This window comes from Cebidichthys violaceus, unplaced genomic scaffold (genome assembly GCF_023349555.1).
Source record: "Cebidichthys violaceus isolate CVI_PGR_0920_01 unplaced genomic scaffold, fCebVio1.0.p SCAF_25, whole genome shotgun sequence".
Lineage (NCBI taxonomy): Eukaryota > Metazoa > Chordata > Actinopteri > Perciformes > Stichaeidae > Cebidichthys > Cebidichthys violaceus.
Genome location: NW_027176428.1, coordinates 7019802 through 7035261, shown reverse-complemented (window position 1 = coordinate 7035261; position 15460 = coordinate 7019802). Strand labels below are relative to the sequence as shown.

General features: G+C 45.2%; 1 protein-coding gene across 1 annotated transcript in view; it reads right to left on the bottom strand.

Annotated features, from left to right (window-relative positions):
* Positions 1 to 14321, bottom strand: part of slc4a8 (solute carrier family 4 member 8) — a 35857-nt gene extending 21536 nt beyond the window's left edge. Inside the window, exon 1 of the mRNA XM_068720634.1 lies at positions 14057 to 14321. Within this exon, the coding sequence (XP_068576735.1) occupies positions 14057 to 14101 (45 nt within the window). The 5' untranslated portion in view covers positions 14102 to 14321. The remainder of the gene's footprint in view (positions 1 to 14056) is intronic.
* Positions 14322 to 15460: the final 1139 nt, after the last annotated feature.

The window sequence follows — 15460 nt, the reverse complement described above, 5'->3', positions numbered from 1 at the left end:
AGGGGATGACACACGGTAAAGGGTCGCCAAACGTTATTGAACCCAGGCCACTGCCAAGGACCCAGCCAGTAGAGTATGCTCTACCTATTTCCTCCTCCTTCAAAGTACAAAGTAAGTACATTGAGTGAGAATAGTAACATAATTCAATATTTTTCATATATAAACATCATAATAAATCTAAAGCTATTAAAGACTATTAGTTAGAGGGGCCCAGGTTGAGTAGCTGCAACTTGAGAGTGTGACGCAACTATGTCATGGCAGGAAACACAGTGTCGAGTGTGACATTGTATGAGCGGTTGCAAGCAGCAGCACCACATTTCACCAGTCTTTGTAAATAACAATGATTACCCAATCACTCTGCTTGGTTAGACTACTGTTGTGAAGTGTTGACACCAAACATTTCTCCTTTCTGTCATTCTTAGAAAAGACTATGACAAACTTAAAAAACTGTACGGGGTGAAGTGTAGCACCACAATGTCCAAGTCATTATTACAGACTTTACTCTTATAGGTAGAGTAAAACCACTGAAAGAAATGTTCCAGAGGTAGAAGAAGAATCATACAGAAGTACACAACATTTTATGTTCACAAGGTCAATGGAACAACTGACTTCTTGGGGGCAGCAAAGTTTTGAACACATTGACATATCATCACTTTTTAAGCTGATATGGTGAGCGTGTTAGCAAACAGTTTCACTCTTTTAGCTCTGTTTTTGAACTGCGTAGGGAAATATCTGGCTCTTTAGCTACTAAATGCTCCACTAGTTCACCATCTAGTGGCTTACAGTGTCTTGTCTGTCATTTGGTGCAGAGCAGGTAGTGTACAGTGAGTTTCTTTCTTGCTGAAAACATCTGCCTGCTGCAGCCTAATCGACACTATGAGAGCAGTAAGTATGAAACATACCATAAAGTTGCTAAACAATGAGCTTAATGCGATAAAGCTCTGTAAAGTCAAGTGGAGCTGCAGATTCAGGTGATGATTGTTGATTATAGCTCTTTAAAAAAGCAAACAATCCTGTGCATTCCAACCCTGGGTGAATCTCTTCCTGCTCTCACATATAATCCTGATTCTCACACACACACACACACACACACACACACACACACACACACACACACACACACACACAGATAGTGTTATCAGTCAGTGCAGCTGTGGCTGGTGAATTAGGGCTGCTATGCAGTGTGTGGGTTTGGGCTCAGGCTGGAGGCAGTTGGGTCCATTAGAACTGGAGCTTTACCAAACATACAGACACACAAGAGAGAAAGGATGAGAGAGAGACTCTAAAAGCTCTTTGCCCCAGAAAGCATTGTAGATCATCAGATCATCAATTAGTTTGGATCCATATGGTGCACCCACACACAAACAGAAATAAGAGGAAAATCAACTCCTCATTCAATTACAAATTAACTACAGAGTGGGTGGATTTTTTTTCCAGAGAACGACGTAACAGAAAAAAGAATCTTCTTTTAGGTCATCTTTATCAGATTACACTACTGTGTTGTCAATGCCATGGATATGATTGTCCTTCTCCTGAGTCCAAGCTCTCCATAACACAATATGACTCACAGCCAGTAGTCACAGTTCACCTTCTTCTTAATGGCGAATGCATGCAGGTATGTGTTTTTCAACAGGTTAATGGTTCCCTGTTGTTCATACCTCACCTCCCTTGTGTCACATTATGTGCTTCAGCTAATTAAAACCTCACATGGCACTCAAAGTTTAGATTGCTCTCTCTCTGTGGGTGAGCACATCTGTGACCCTCAAAGCATGCATGTGTGCGTGATTATCCACTGACAGGGCACAGCATTTGTGATTTGCTGCCTGTTTCTATCACCTGGCAACAGTCCCTTTTTTCTCCACTCTTGTCCTCAAGCTTCAGATCACTCACAGTGCTTGGGAGGGTTTATGACTCAAAATAATTTTCCACACAGATTACTGCCACTGCACCATAGAGGCGGCTCACAACTAGCCCCAAAATGGCTGCCTGTCCTTGAGTTTCCGTCCTCTACAAGCATAACAGTGTTAACCACCCGTGGGAAACGCATTGGAACTGCCTCGTGGTTGGATATGAGAAAAGAAGCACATTATAGTGCCTGAGGATACTGTCATGTGAATTTACAAAAGGAAAAAAATAAACATTACAGTTTAAGAGCACTATATTCTAACTCTTTGATATTTTGCTTCAGTTAAGTTTTGGTTTAGTGGCACGTTGCATGGCCCCAAAATATTCAGTTTGCCCCTTCAGATTGTTCCACAGTGATGCTATGATAGGGTTCAAATTTTCAAGTCTGTCATAAAATAATAATCCGTTGCCCGTATGAGCATAGAAACAGTTTTTCCTTACTTAACTAATTCCTCCTGTTCGTAATGGGCATTAAAAGATCCATTTCCAATGCTCTTTCAATGTATGTGATGGGGGACAAAATTCACAGTGCTCGTTTCATGTAAAAAAATATGTGGCATCAAAGCAAGTGGGTATTTTCCAAAGTTACAGTGGTTTTAGAATGAAATTCCCTCTTTGTGTTTCCACAGACAGCTTTGCTTTTTGAGCTGTGGTGGAGAAACAAGGGAATTTTGTGCTAAAAAGACTGCTCATATAAGCTTTAGATAAACTTTGGAATGTATAGCACAAAAGAAGGATTTTGTCCCACATCACTTGGAAGCATATTAGGAATGGTTCTTTTAATAGCTAATATGTCCAGGAGGAATGATTAGGCTACAGCAAGCAAAAAACATTTACATGTTTATGTGTGCACCTATTTCTTTAACTTACCTATCATTGACCCTATCTTTGAAATGTTTTGTCTATAATGACACATTTTCACATTATTTAGTTATTGATGATAATCTAACATAAACTAATCCTCCTATGAATGCACAATGCCTTAAAGCACCCCAATCTATTGTCACAGCATGTAAAGGCCAAAAATAGAGAGATGCTATCACTCACCTACGTTTGATAACTAAACAAAAACAAGATGAATTTTCTGGCAGGGCAGATTGTCCCAGAAAGACGCTAGATTCCCAGAGCAGAATAAGCTACATCAGTCGCACACAGTGTCCTACTTTTGATGCTGATAAACCTCCAATTGATGCAGAAAGTGACTGTGGACACACACAGGTTCATTCATTGGTTTGATATGTAGAAACTGTAAGTTAACAATCACCTATAGCATGTAAAGAAGGGAAATCCTCATACATTCTCAGACTACTCCTGTATGACCAAAACATTTTTTTCCTGAGAGACTTTGCTGCTCAGGAAACCAATCCAGGTGTTGTTGTCAGTGAGCAGTTAATTCTTACAGTTAAAAATTCCTCAGAGGTAGAACAAGTTGGGTTGTTTTTGGCAATAACTTCAGGCAAAATCAGAAGGTAATGTCAAAGTGCATTACAGTGAAACCGATTGAACTGGTCATCGCCCTGAACAAATAGAGCAGCAATGATTTGCATCCCGGTCTCCGGACTAAGAGGGGCAATCAATGTGCTGCGCCAAAATGTCCTCTCACTCTATCAGGACTGTGAGGGAGCTGTGAGAGGAGCTTCAGAGGGCTGATATGAAGATGTTTGAAAATTAGAGGGACAACACACATGACAGACACCGTGTAGTCTGGCTAAGAAAGAAGCAGGAATTATTTATTATTTTGAATGGTACCGTAGATAACTAAAAGTGCATCATGATTCAGCAGCCCAGTGTGGGCTTCCAAGTCATTCGAGATGTCTGTCACTGGTGACTCAACTGACTGTTACGATGATCTCTTTCGTTCTAACAAAGCACTTGTTGAACATTTGTTTCTGTTTCAGTCCATGGAACCCCCCCCCCCCCCACCCCTTCCCCTTTGGAGGCTGACCCCTCGCTCCTCCCTTCCCAGAAGCACCCTGAACTGACAGCAGGGACACAGATCTTGACTCAGACAACTGGGCCTGTCACTTCCAGACCAGACGGCTTCGTGTCTGAGAGGCATTGTTGGTGCTCGCCGCCAAAGCAGCAGGCTACCTCTGCCCCTTCATTGCACCATCACTAATCTGCTGTAGAGACATGTGACGGTGCTTCACTCAGAGGAGGGGTTATCATGAATGGATGAAAGGAAGAGGTACTGGTGAATAAGTGAACTAAGAGAGGAGAGAGCTGCAGGAGATAGGATGAAAGGGGCGGTTGTTTTGACTGCTTCAGCCCACGGGTAGCATGAGTCATACACACCTTTTTTTTGCCACACATACATTTCTGCCTCTCCACAGCCCTCGCTCTCTAATTGTTTTCTTTACAGACGGATTACTGCAGCCTTAGTTAGTTTAGTGGGTGAATGACGATACAGTATAATTTTAACCAATTTTGGAGTTACACTTTGCAAAATATGTTGTTAAATTGAAACCATAAATTGTTAAAGAATATTCTCAATCAAAAACAAAAACTCTCTTAACTGCATGTGTCTGGATGATTCTCTGGTCATACCTAAAACACACATGTGAAATGCAACTAGACCTACTGTTTGAAGACTTTTGTTAACTCATATTAGTTCTGGTGGGGAGTTTAAACTCAAAGCAAACTAAACAAATCCCGTTAAATGGTGGCTTTGGTCATATGTCGCATTACTATAAACATTTCAAACATCATTTGGAGTATTGAGTACTTTAAAAGATTAACTTTCTCAGACTGATTACATTAGAAGGACTCTTTGTAAAAAACTACAGTATTGCTCTTTAAAATACACAATTATTCATCAGATAGGTGACTATGGATCACTCTCCAAAATGGAATCCAAACTGATTAAAATGAAAGCTTGGGAGGAATACCGAACAGCTACTGTAAAGATCTGAACTCTTGTGTAGGGGGGGTCAAATTTATGAAGCAGAGTGTCATAAATTATTACAAAACTGGAAAGAGAGTCACAGTCTTACAGTATCGGGGCTGATAGTGACACCATGAAAATTTTTTTTTATTTTCCCTCACATCTCTGATTTTGTGCTCTTCACATTTGACTCACTAATAGTACAGCATCGCATAGTCATAGCATTGTACTATGGAATGTGGTTGTGTCTCTGTGCCTGGTTTTGTTGTTTGTATTACTCTTTGATTTCCAAGCATCTCTGTATGGTTATAAAAATCAGTGTAAGAATCAGTGGTGTAACTGAAGAAGTTGTCTTCTATCAATGCAGTGCTCCTCTATGGTGCATGTATACATTTGGCATCAATGGGACTGTAAAGTGCTCAATTCAAACTGAAAATTAAGAGGCTGTCCTGAATGTAACTGTGTACCTGTACTTGAGAAAATGCAGTGTTAGTCAGATTATCACATTGTGAAGGGTGTCAGTAATTCAGTGAACAGTGTCCAACAGTTTCCGAATGATTACATCCAAAGTGTAATATTGACTGTCACCTTCGGAGTTAAGAAGCAGCAGCTTGGCATTAGATGTATTTGCATAAACATTAGCTCTCTTGGGGTTTGTTTTGTATCAGTGACGTGTGGTGAGGTTCATGGCTGGTGAGGCACTGACACTACATCAATCAGATTTACACATATATGAACCCAATAGAGTAGCTTACATCACCATTCAATTGGCAGCTTGCACATTGACTACTGGTTGTTTTTCATATCAGCATTATTTACACACACATATGTAAGGTACATATTTGATTCCACCGGGAGCGTTTCAGAAGCAGAGCGCTCGCGGGCGCCACCCGCGAAAATCGTGAGATTCCGCGATAATGTGTGTAACAACCACGGATGTATAAAGAGAACAACAAACACATAAAAGGTTACTTTACCTGTCCGACGTTGAATTGCTGTTGATTTGGTCATATTTCCTTGTTTTTGAGACATTTTTAAACTTGGATACGTCACACCTGTATGTCAAGTTGGGTTTTTGTCCTGTCTCCACGTTTGTTTTGTGACTTCCTGTTTTATTTTGGAAATTAACTCTCCTCTCGTTTCAGGTTCCTTGCCCTTCCTCATGTGTCACCAGTCTGATTGTCTTCCCTGATTCCTGATTGTCTCCACCTGCTCCCCCACTTCCCTCATGTGTACTTATAGTCTGCGTCTCCCTTTGTCCTGTGCCAGTGTGTCATGTCCTTTTGCCTTGCACACCCGCCTCATGATATTAGCAAATCCAAGCCTGAGTATTGTCTATCCCGTTCTTGTTCCTTGTTTCTTGTTTCTAGTTTCTTCTGTAAGAGCGACCTTGTTTTGCCTTTTGCCATTTTGATCATCCAGCTCTTTGAGTAGAATCAGAGCTTTTTTATTTGTAGCATTTTACCTTCCTTGCGAAGTGATTTTTGGTTTGGCTTTTGCCGTTTTTACTTTACTGCCCTTTGAGTTAAATCGGAGTTTTTTAGTTCTGCTTTGTGAGTTTGTTTTCCTGCCTCGCTAAAAGAGGCTTTGTTTCCAGGGATTTTCCTGAGTCTTTTTGTTGTAAATAAAAGATCGTCAGTTGAACCTTAACATCTGCGTCCGAGTCCTCATCCAGAGTTCCCTCCGTGACAGTACACACTGGCCAGAATGGACTCGGCAGATAAGGACCAGCTGACTACGGCGCTGCGCACTCAAGCCTCAAGGCTGGCGCAGCATGAGGAGCTGGTGGCTGGCCTCGATCGAGGAGTCAGGGGACTAGCTCAAAGCCAGGAGGGGTTTAAGGCCACCATGACCACGCAGGTGGGACTTCTCAGCACCCAGGTGGAACAGATCCTCACCCTCCTCTCCACAAACCCAGCCGCTGCTCCCGAGCAACCTCCCACGCCTTCTGAGCCCTCCCCCGTAGCCACACATGCTGATGCATGCACCAGGCTGGCACCCCCGGAACGATACTCTGGGACCATCGGACAAAGTAGGTCATTCATCATTGAATGCGAAATGCACTTTGAACACTCTCCTCTTCACTTTCACACAGAAAGATCCAAGGTCGCCTTCATGATGTCTCATCTCACGGGAAGGGCCAAGGCGTGGGCCACCGCTGAGTGGGCCAGGAATTCGGCAATCTGTGCTTCGCCTAAGAGGTTTGCCGACGCTCTCAAACTCGTCTTTGACCCTGTGGCGACAGACCGAGAAAGGGCTCGGGAGCTCAGCCGGATAAAACAGGGAGGCGAGCCTGTTTGTGATTACACCATTCGCTTTCGCACCTTGGCGACGGAGAGCGGGTGGAACACCACGGCCCTATACGATGTTTTTCTGAAAGGACTTTCAGATCCGATCCAGAACCTTTTGGTCCCATTGGACCTCCCTCCGGACCTCGATTCCCTCATCGCCCTCGCCATCCGCACAGACAACCGGCTGCGGGAACGGAGGCGGCAGCGCGGGTCCAGGTCGACAGCCACGGCACCTGATTATTCAGCGGCTCTCTGGCACGCCGCATCACGTCGGACCTCTCCTGAGCAACGTTCAGGACCTCCCGCCGGAGGAGAAGAAGAGCCCATGCAGATGGGAAGGGCCCGGCTCTCTCAAGAGGAACGGCAGCAGCGCTATCAGGAGGGCAGGTGCTTTTACTGTGGCGAACATGGTCACCTCATCACCGCTTGCCCCGTGAAGGCCAACCTGTTGGTGAGTCATGTCACAACAGTTACTCTCACCCCACGACGATTAACCACAGTGAAGATTAAATACCACAATGAAGACCTTGAGATGGGAGCACTGATTGACTCAGGGGCAGATGAGAGTCTAATCGACTGGGGTTTAGCGCGGAGACTGGGGCTTCGGGTTAACCCACTGAGTAAGCCTGTTAAGGCGAGCGCGCTCAATGGAAGCGCATTGTTCACCATAACACACGTTACCGAACCAGCAGATCTTCACATCGCCGATCATTGGGAGCATATAAGACTGTATCTTATACACTCGCCTCTGCACCATCTCATCCTCGGGTTTCCGTGGCTAATTCGCCACAACCCACACATAGATTGGCTCACCGGGGACATTCTGGCATGGGGGGAGAGTTGTAGGAACAAATGTCGGGAATCACAGCCCCAAGAGAAGAACCCTACTCTCAACAGTGTCTTCACTCACTCTATCACAGACTCGGAGACCACCGATCTGACCAAGGTTCCAAGCTGCTACCATCATCTCGCAGAGGTTTTTAGTAAAAGCAAAGCCACAGCCCTACCACCTCATCGCGCATTTGACTGCGCCATTGATCTCCTGCCCGGTTCCACCATCCCGAAGGGCCGTCTTTATTCGGTTTCTGGGCCTGAGAGGCAGGCCATGAAAGACTATATCGAGTCGTCTCTGAGAGCAGGTTTGATCCGACCTTCCTCATCCCCAGCAGGGGCTGGTTTCTTCTTTGTGGGGAAAAAAGGATGGAACTCTTCGCCCCTGCATTGACTATAGCCCACTCAACGAAATCACTGTTAAGAACAGATATCCCCTTCCCCTCATGTCTACAGTATTCAACCAGCTTCAACAGGCACAGATTTTCACCAAACTGGACTTACGCAATGCTTATCATCTGGTTCGCATTAGGGAAGGGGATGAGTGGAAGACAGGATTCAACACGCCATCTGGACATTACGAATATCTGGTCATGCCTTTTGGTCTCACCAACGCCCCAGCAGTTTTCCAGACGATGATAAATGACGTGTTGAGAGAATTCTTAGATCATTTTGTATATGTTTATATTGATGACATTCTGATTTATTCCCCCGACCTAGACACTCATAAGAATCATGTTGAACTCGTCTTGCAACGTCTCCTAGACCATGGGTTATACGTTAAAGCAGAAAAGAGTGAATTTCATGCCAATACCGTCTCCTTCCTGGGCTTTATCGTAGCCCCTGGAAGGGTTCAGATGGACCCGGCTAAAGTAAGCGCTGTAGCCGAATGGCCAACACCTGATAACCGCAAAAAAGTGCAGCAATTCCTCGGTTTTGCCAACTTTTATAGGCGGTTTATCAGAGGCTTCAGCGCGACAGCAGCTCCGCTCCATGCTCTCACTTCTCTGCAGGTACCGTTTCACTGGTCCGCCGACGCGGACGCAGCCTTCCGAGAGCTTAAGCGGCGGTTCACCACAGCACCCATCCTCACGCTCCCTGATCCCGCTCGCCAGTTCGTGGTGGAGATGGACGCCTCTAATGATGGGATCGGGGCCATTCTCTCCCAGCGAGCAGAGTTGGATAACAAGCTTCACCCCTGTGCTTTCCTATCACGACGACTGACAGCAGCGGAACGGAAGTACGATGTGGGAGATCGTGAGCTGCTGGCGGTGAAGGTGGCGCTGGAGGAGTGGCGACACTGGCTTGAGGGGGCACAGCACCCGTTTCTGGTTTGGACAGACCACAAGAACCTGCAGTATATTAAGAAAGCTAAACGTTTAAATTCTCGCCAAGCCCGCTGGTCTTTGTTTTTTAACCGCTTTGATTTTTCCCTATCCTACAGACCGGGGTCAAAGAATACCAAGCCTGACGCCCTGTCCCGTCTTTTCAGCCCCGAGCCTGTGGCCATGGAACCTGAGCCCATCCTTCCACTTAACTGTGTGGTTGGAGCGGTTACCTGGCCCATAGAAACTGAGGTGAAGCAGGCTAACGGTGAGACCCCTCCACCTTGTGGGTGCCCAGATAATCGTCTGTTTGTCCCCGTTAATCTGCGCCCACAGGTGATCCACTGGGCTCACTCGTCCTTGCTCACCTGCCATCCGGGCGTACGTCGGACCATGTTCGCCATCACGCAGAGGTTCTGGTGGCCGTCCATGGAGCCGGAGGTCCGGGAGTACGTTGAGGCATGTTCCGTCTGCGCCAGGAACATGAACTCCTCCAGAACCCGCGTAGGCTTGCTGCAGCCGCTGCCCATTCCGTCCCGGCCGTGGGCAGAAATTTCTATGGACTTTGTCACGGGGCTCCCGATCTCCAAGGGTAACACCACGGTTTTGACCGTGGTGGACAGATTCTCTAAAATGGCACATTTTCTAGCCTTGCCCAAGTTGCCGTCAGCTAAAGAGACAGCTGACATTATGATGAACAATGTGTTTAGGATCCACGGATTCCCCCAAGACATTGTGTCGGCTCGGGGGCCCCAATTCGTCTCGCGGTTCTGGAAGGAGTTCTGTAAGCTCATTGGAGCCACCGCTAGCCTCACATCTGGGTACCATCCTGAGGCTAACGGCCAGACGGAGCGCCTCAACCAACAGCTGGAAACCGGCCTTCGGTGCCTGGTGGCCCAGAATCCTGCGTCATGGAGCCAACACCTGACATGGGTCGAGTACGCCCATAACTCCCTTCCCACCTCCGCCACTGGTATGTCTCCCTTCCATTGTGTGTTTGGTTACCAACCCCCTGTTTTTCCCGAGTCCGAACCAGAGGTGTCTGTGCCCTCCGCCCATGCCTCAGTCCGTCGCTGCCGCCGCATCTGGGCAGCAGCACGCCAGACACTAATCCGACAGGGGGACAGAGTAAAGAGAGCAGCAGACCGCAGGAGGAGACCGGCGCCTGCATATCGGCCCGGCCAGCGAGTATGGCTCGCGGCCAAGGAACTACCCTTACAGGTAGAATCACGGAAGCTGGCTCCACGTTTTGTCGGCCCGTTCCCCATCTCGAGGATCATCAACCCAGCAGCTGTGCGCCTCCGCCTGCCCCGGTCCCTCAGGGTACATCCCACATTTCACGTCAGCAAGATCAAGCCAGTCAGGGAGAGCGCCATGATGCCGAACCCCAAGCCACCCCCGCCTCCTCGAATGATCGAAGGGGGGCCTGTCTACACGGTGAAGAAATTGTTGGCAGTACGTAAGCGGGGCCGGGGCAGGCAGTTCCTCGTGGACTGGGAGGGATACGGCCCAGAGGAACGACAATGGGTTTCGCCTAGCCTCATAGTCGACCCGGCTCTCATTCGGGACTTTTATAGAGATCACCCGGACATTCCAAGGCCGTCTGGTGTTCGGCCTTAGGGGGGGGGGTAATGTCACACCTGTATGTCAAGTTGGGTTTTTGTCCTGTCTCCACGTTTGTTTTGTGACTTCCTGTTTTATTTTGGAAATTAACTCTCCTCTCGTTTCAGGTTCCTTGCCCTTCCTCATGTGTCACCAGTCTGATTGTCTTCCCTGATTCCTGATTGTCTCCACCTGCTCCCCCACTTCCCTCATGTGTACTTATAGTCTGCGTCTCCCCTTGTCCTGTGCCAGTGTGTCATGTCCTTTTGCCTTGCACACCCGCCTCATGATATCAGCAAATCCAAGCCTGAGTATTGTCTATCCCGTTCTTGTTCCTCGTTTCTTGTTTCTAGTTTCTTCTGTAAGAGCGACCTTGTTTTGCCTTTTGCCATTTTGATCATCCAGCTCTTTGAGTAGAATCAGAGCTTTTTTATTTGTAGCATTTTACCTTCCTTGCGAAGTGATTTTTGGTTTGGCTTTTGCCGTTTTTACTTTACTGCCCTTTGAGTTAAATCGGAGTTTTTTAGTTCTGCTTTGTGAGTTTGTTTTCCTGCCTCGCTAAAAGAGGCTTTGTTTCCAGGGATTTTCCTGAGTCTTTTTGTTGTAAATAAAAGATCGTCAGTTGAACCTTAACATCTGCGTCCGAGTCCTCATCCAGAGTTCCCTCCGTGACAGGATATATAATTTTACATTTTTGTGGTCAAAGCAAAATATAAGAAGAAGAGAAGTGTTGAAGAAGAGCAATGACAGAACAAGCATAAACCCGACCCGTGGGCTCTCGCATGCCCTCTTCTTTGAGGTAGAGGTACTGTTTGCCTCTTTGTGCTTTTTCACTGCGGTTTAATATCAGATCAGCAACACTAAATATGTTCTACACAGACGTGAAATACATTACATATTCTATGTAAGGAAAGGACATATAATAAAGTGTCTACAGATGTTACAGTGGTGACAAACAATGAGAAAGCAAAAGGCACGCGCTCAACCCAGTTTGTGAGGGATTGCGCAATCTGAGGTGAGGCACAGCTCGTCGCTGCCTCACCTCACTGTCTCCTCTGTTTGAACAGGACATGTGAGTTATTACATATTAAGTATTTTGAAAGTCTAGTTTAGATTCCTTTGCTGCTTTATAAACAGTTGCCAGCCAACAGTGTGTGCTTCATAACTATCTAGCGTGCGCCAGGGTCTGTCATACTAACTTGCCCATTGCACATTGGACTTGCTCATGCTGCAGATCTTAACACCGGAGGTGAAAACTAATTACAGTATTTACTTAAGAACCTATGGAAAGCAGAGGTACTAGTACTTTATGGAGTTACATTACGTGTGATGGCACATTTTGAGCACAGCAAAAAATTTAATTCAAGCACATAAGAGAAATAATTTGTCACACTAAGTTAACCACATAAGTGCACAATGATAAGCACTGTAACAAACATGTTGAGCTCAAAATAGATTTTTGTACAAAATATAATCTTTTGCTTGCAAAAAATATTTTTCTGTGCTCAAAATGTCCCATTTCACCAAAGGGATGAAGCACAGATTCAAGTCCATGAAAATGTGTGCAGTTTTTTAACTGTACTTCTTTAGAAATACAACAATATATTTTGGACAGTTGGTCAGACAAAACAAGGAATTTGAAGAGATCACCTTCAGTTTTGGGATTTTGTGATGACTTTTTGTCAGTAATTACTGACATTTTATAGAGCAAATGAGTAATCTAAAAATAAAATTTTAAGAAGAATTGATAATGGTGTCCTGTACTTACGAAAGCAAAGGGCCACCTGTATCCCCAGCAACATTACGGCTGCAAAGTGCTGCTTACAAATCAACACATAAAGAATGTAACACTCTGGATAGGTGTACTTCAGCATTGGCACCGTAAGTGGATTTTTGAACACAGAACTTTTACTTATAAGCTGAGTATTTATACATCTTCATAGTGCTGTTTTTACTCAAGCGAATTATCAAATTTCCCACTACTTGGGACACCTCAGCAACGCTTTTGGCAAACATTTCAACTGGCTTCAGGTGGGGAGAATGGAAAAGATCCCAGTCCATGCTGACTGACCAGACTGTCACAGAAATAGTGGAGGGACAAACTTACAAGTTTCCTGTAGTGACAGTTAACTGGCATAACCCTAATGTTTGAAGAGTGAGCTTCCCAGGCAATTTCCCCTGCCTGTCAGACAGCTGTCTAATCATATAAGAGACTTCCCAGCTCACCTCTGGTCCTCTTCCATCTGTCTCCTGCCCCGAGACCGGATGTTATTATATATCACCATAATGGCATGACGCTGGGATACTGCATGCATGTTAAAATCAAGCTTCAAACATTACTGTGTGTCAGCTTCAACAGCCAGGTGTGCTCACTTGTTAATTTGTTCACTGCTTTCTCCTTTCCCTCCAACTCACCAGCTGACCCGGGATGTGATAATGAATCACACATCAACAAGACAGTAAGGATGATGTTTACCCTCAAAACCTCACTTGACTGCAGGCTTTCCTCCCCCTGCAGCCAGGATTGGCTAATAACGCACATGTATGAAAGTAGAAGCTGATCAGCACTGTGTGGTACACGGTGTAAGGATGGCGTCAAGGTCATTTGAGGGTAACTGAGAAAATGATACGCTGTGAAAGCAAAGAGCCATCTGAAAACCCAGCAAACTGTCCCGTTCCTGTTATTCCTCTCACTTCAGGACGGTCAGTTGACATTTGAATGCGGTTACAATACATCGGTATCTAATCAATAATCTGCAGCAATCGTCGTGGCAGGAACACAAATGTATGTGTGCTTCAGGAACAGCCAACATATAACTCAGTTAATCGCAATGTCATATACGCTCACCGAATTACTGCACGTGTTAGCGTCCCAACATATCAGTATCAACAACATCCTCTGCACAAAGCGTCATTCTGCAGGGTAAGAAACCTAATACAACTTAGTATCGAGGGAGAACGTTAGTCCGCTTATAGCTACAAGAAAAATGTGCAAATTTAAAACACTGCCGCATTCTAGGACATGCATGGGGAAATACAACAGGGGCAAAGAAAACGGACAGGATCATTTCTGTCATTAAATAGTTCCTGAAATATGACAAATTATGAATTTCTATTGAAGAATTTTAAACTGAGGGCTACAGTTGTTGGAGCTTGAGTACAGGCAGGTCTGTGCCAAAGCACCGCTCCATGCATTAGACATTTAAAGGGCACTTTACCTGGTAGCTCAGGATGCTCTCAGGGTCGTTGACGGGCGTGCTCATGGCTTTTGGGTTAACCTGCTCAGTGTTCACGAAGTATACAGGTGAGACTTGCTCAGGGGGCGATCAGCCACTCGGCGCTGTCTTAGGACCTTTTGAAGAAGCGGTCACGAGTTGGCAACAGCAGCTGCTTCTGTTTCCGCAGACATGGTGAGATTAAACATCTCTTCCTGATGAGGAAATCGGTGAAAAGCGTAATTTTGCCCTCCCCGTGTTATGATGATTTCCCGTCGGCGCTTCCACCTCCCCTCCCTCCTGTCCTGGCTGTGGGAGCAAGATGCAGAGCATCGCTGCAGCATCAGCCAATCAGAGCGCAGAGGCACACAACGGGCTGCAACGCACTGCTGCTACCCAACACAATAAACCAAGACAATTAGCTTGTAAAGGTACGTTGCTATGCACAATGTCCAGTTTAGCAGCTTCTCACATTCCAGCTCCTAAAATGTGCTGGATATGAACATTGTGTACAGCGTTGGTGTCCCTTCTTCTTTTTTACTCGTAACACGTCTCTGCATCCACAACGCTATCCGAATCATTAGAACCATGCTGACAAAACTTTATCTTGCCCTATTTTTATTTTCTTTGGTTAGGTCCTACTTATTTTATTTGGTGGACAAAAGACGTTGCAGAAGACGTACTTAGAGTAGGTAGAATACCACAGTTCAAAAATACTCCATTACAAGTAACAGTCCTGCAATCAAACATTTACAAGAGTAAAAGTAGAAGAACATTAGCCACAAAATATTCTTCAACTGTATATTGAATAATGGTATAAAAAAATCAGAGGTTTATGTTATTAATAATAATAATTATATTACATTACATTACATTACATTATATTATGTAAATGAAATGACGACATAGTCTTCAGTAAAGTAATACATGCAAAGTGAGCTGTGCGCACATAAAATGAAAGAGAGAACAGCGACATTATTGATTTTGTAACACACTAGTACCGTAACCAGAAACCCTTGGATGCCATCTTGTGGAAAAGTAAAGCACCAAAAATGTATGTTTGTAATAATCCATATAGGCTACATGACGTAAAACGTGTTTGACAGAATGACGTTGATACAGGCGTTTATCTAAGATGCAGGGCAGGTAGTTTTTCTTAAACCTCTGCTGATTGTCACTTGTATTCAACAATTTGAAATTAAGCAACCTTCACATTGGCCTCAGCATGAACTCTATTGGTCAAAACAAGGTGAGGCTGTTCACCTGTCAAACTGCTGCAATGTCAAACACTTGGTTGGATTTAGCTCAGCAGGTTTCAATAAGTGTCTACACATATGAATGTGTATCGCTTGGCCTAATGCTTCATTCATGTCGCTACACGTGTAAGCCACACTGGAACTGACAGCG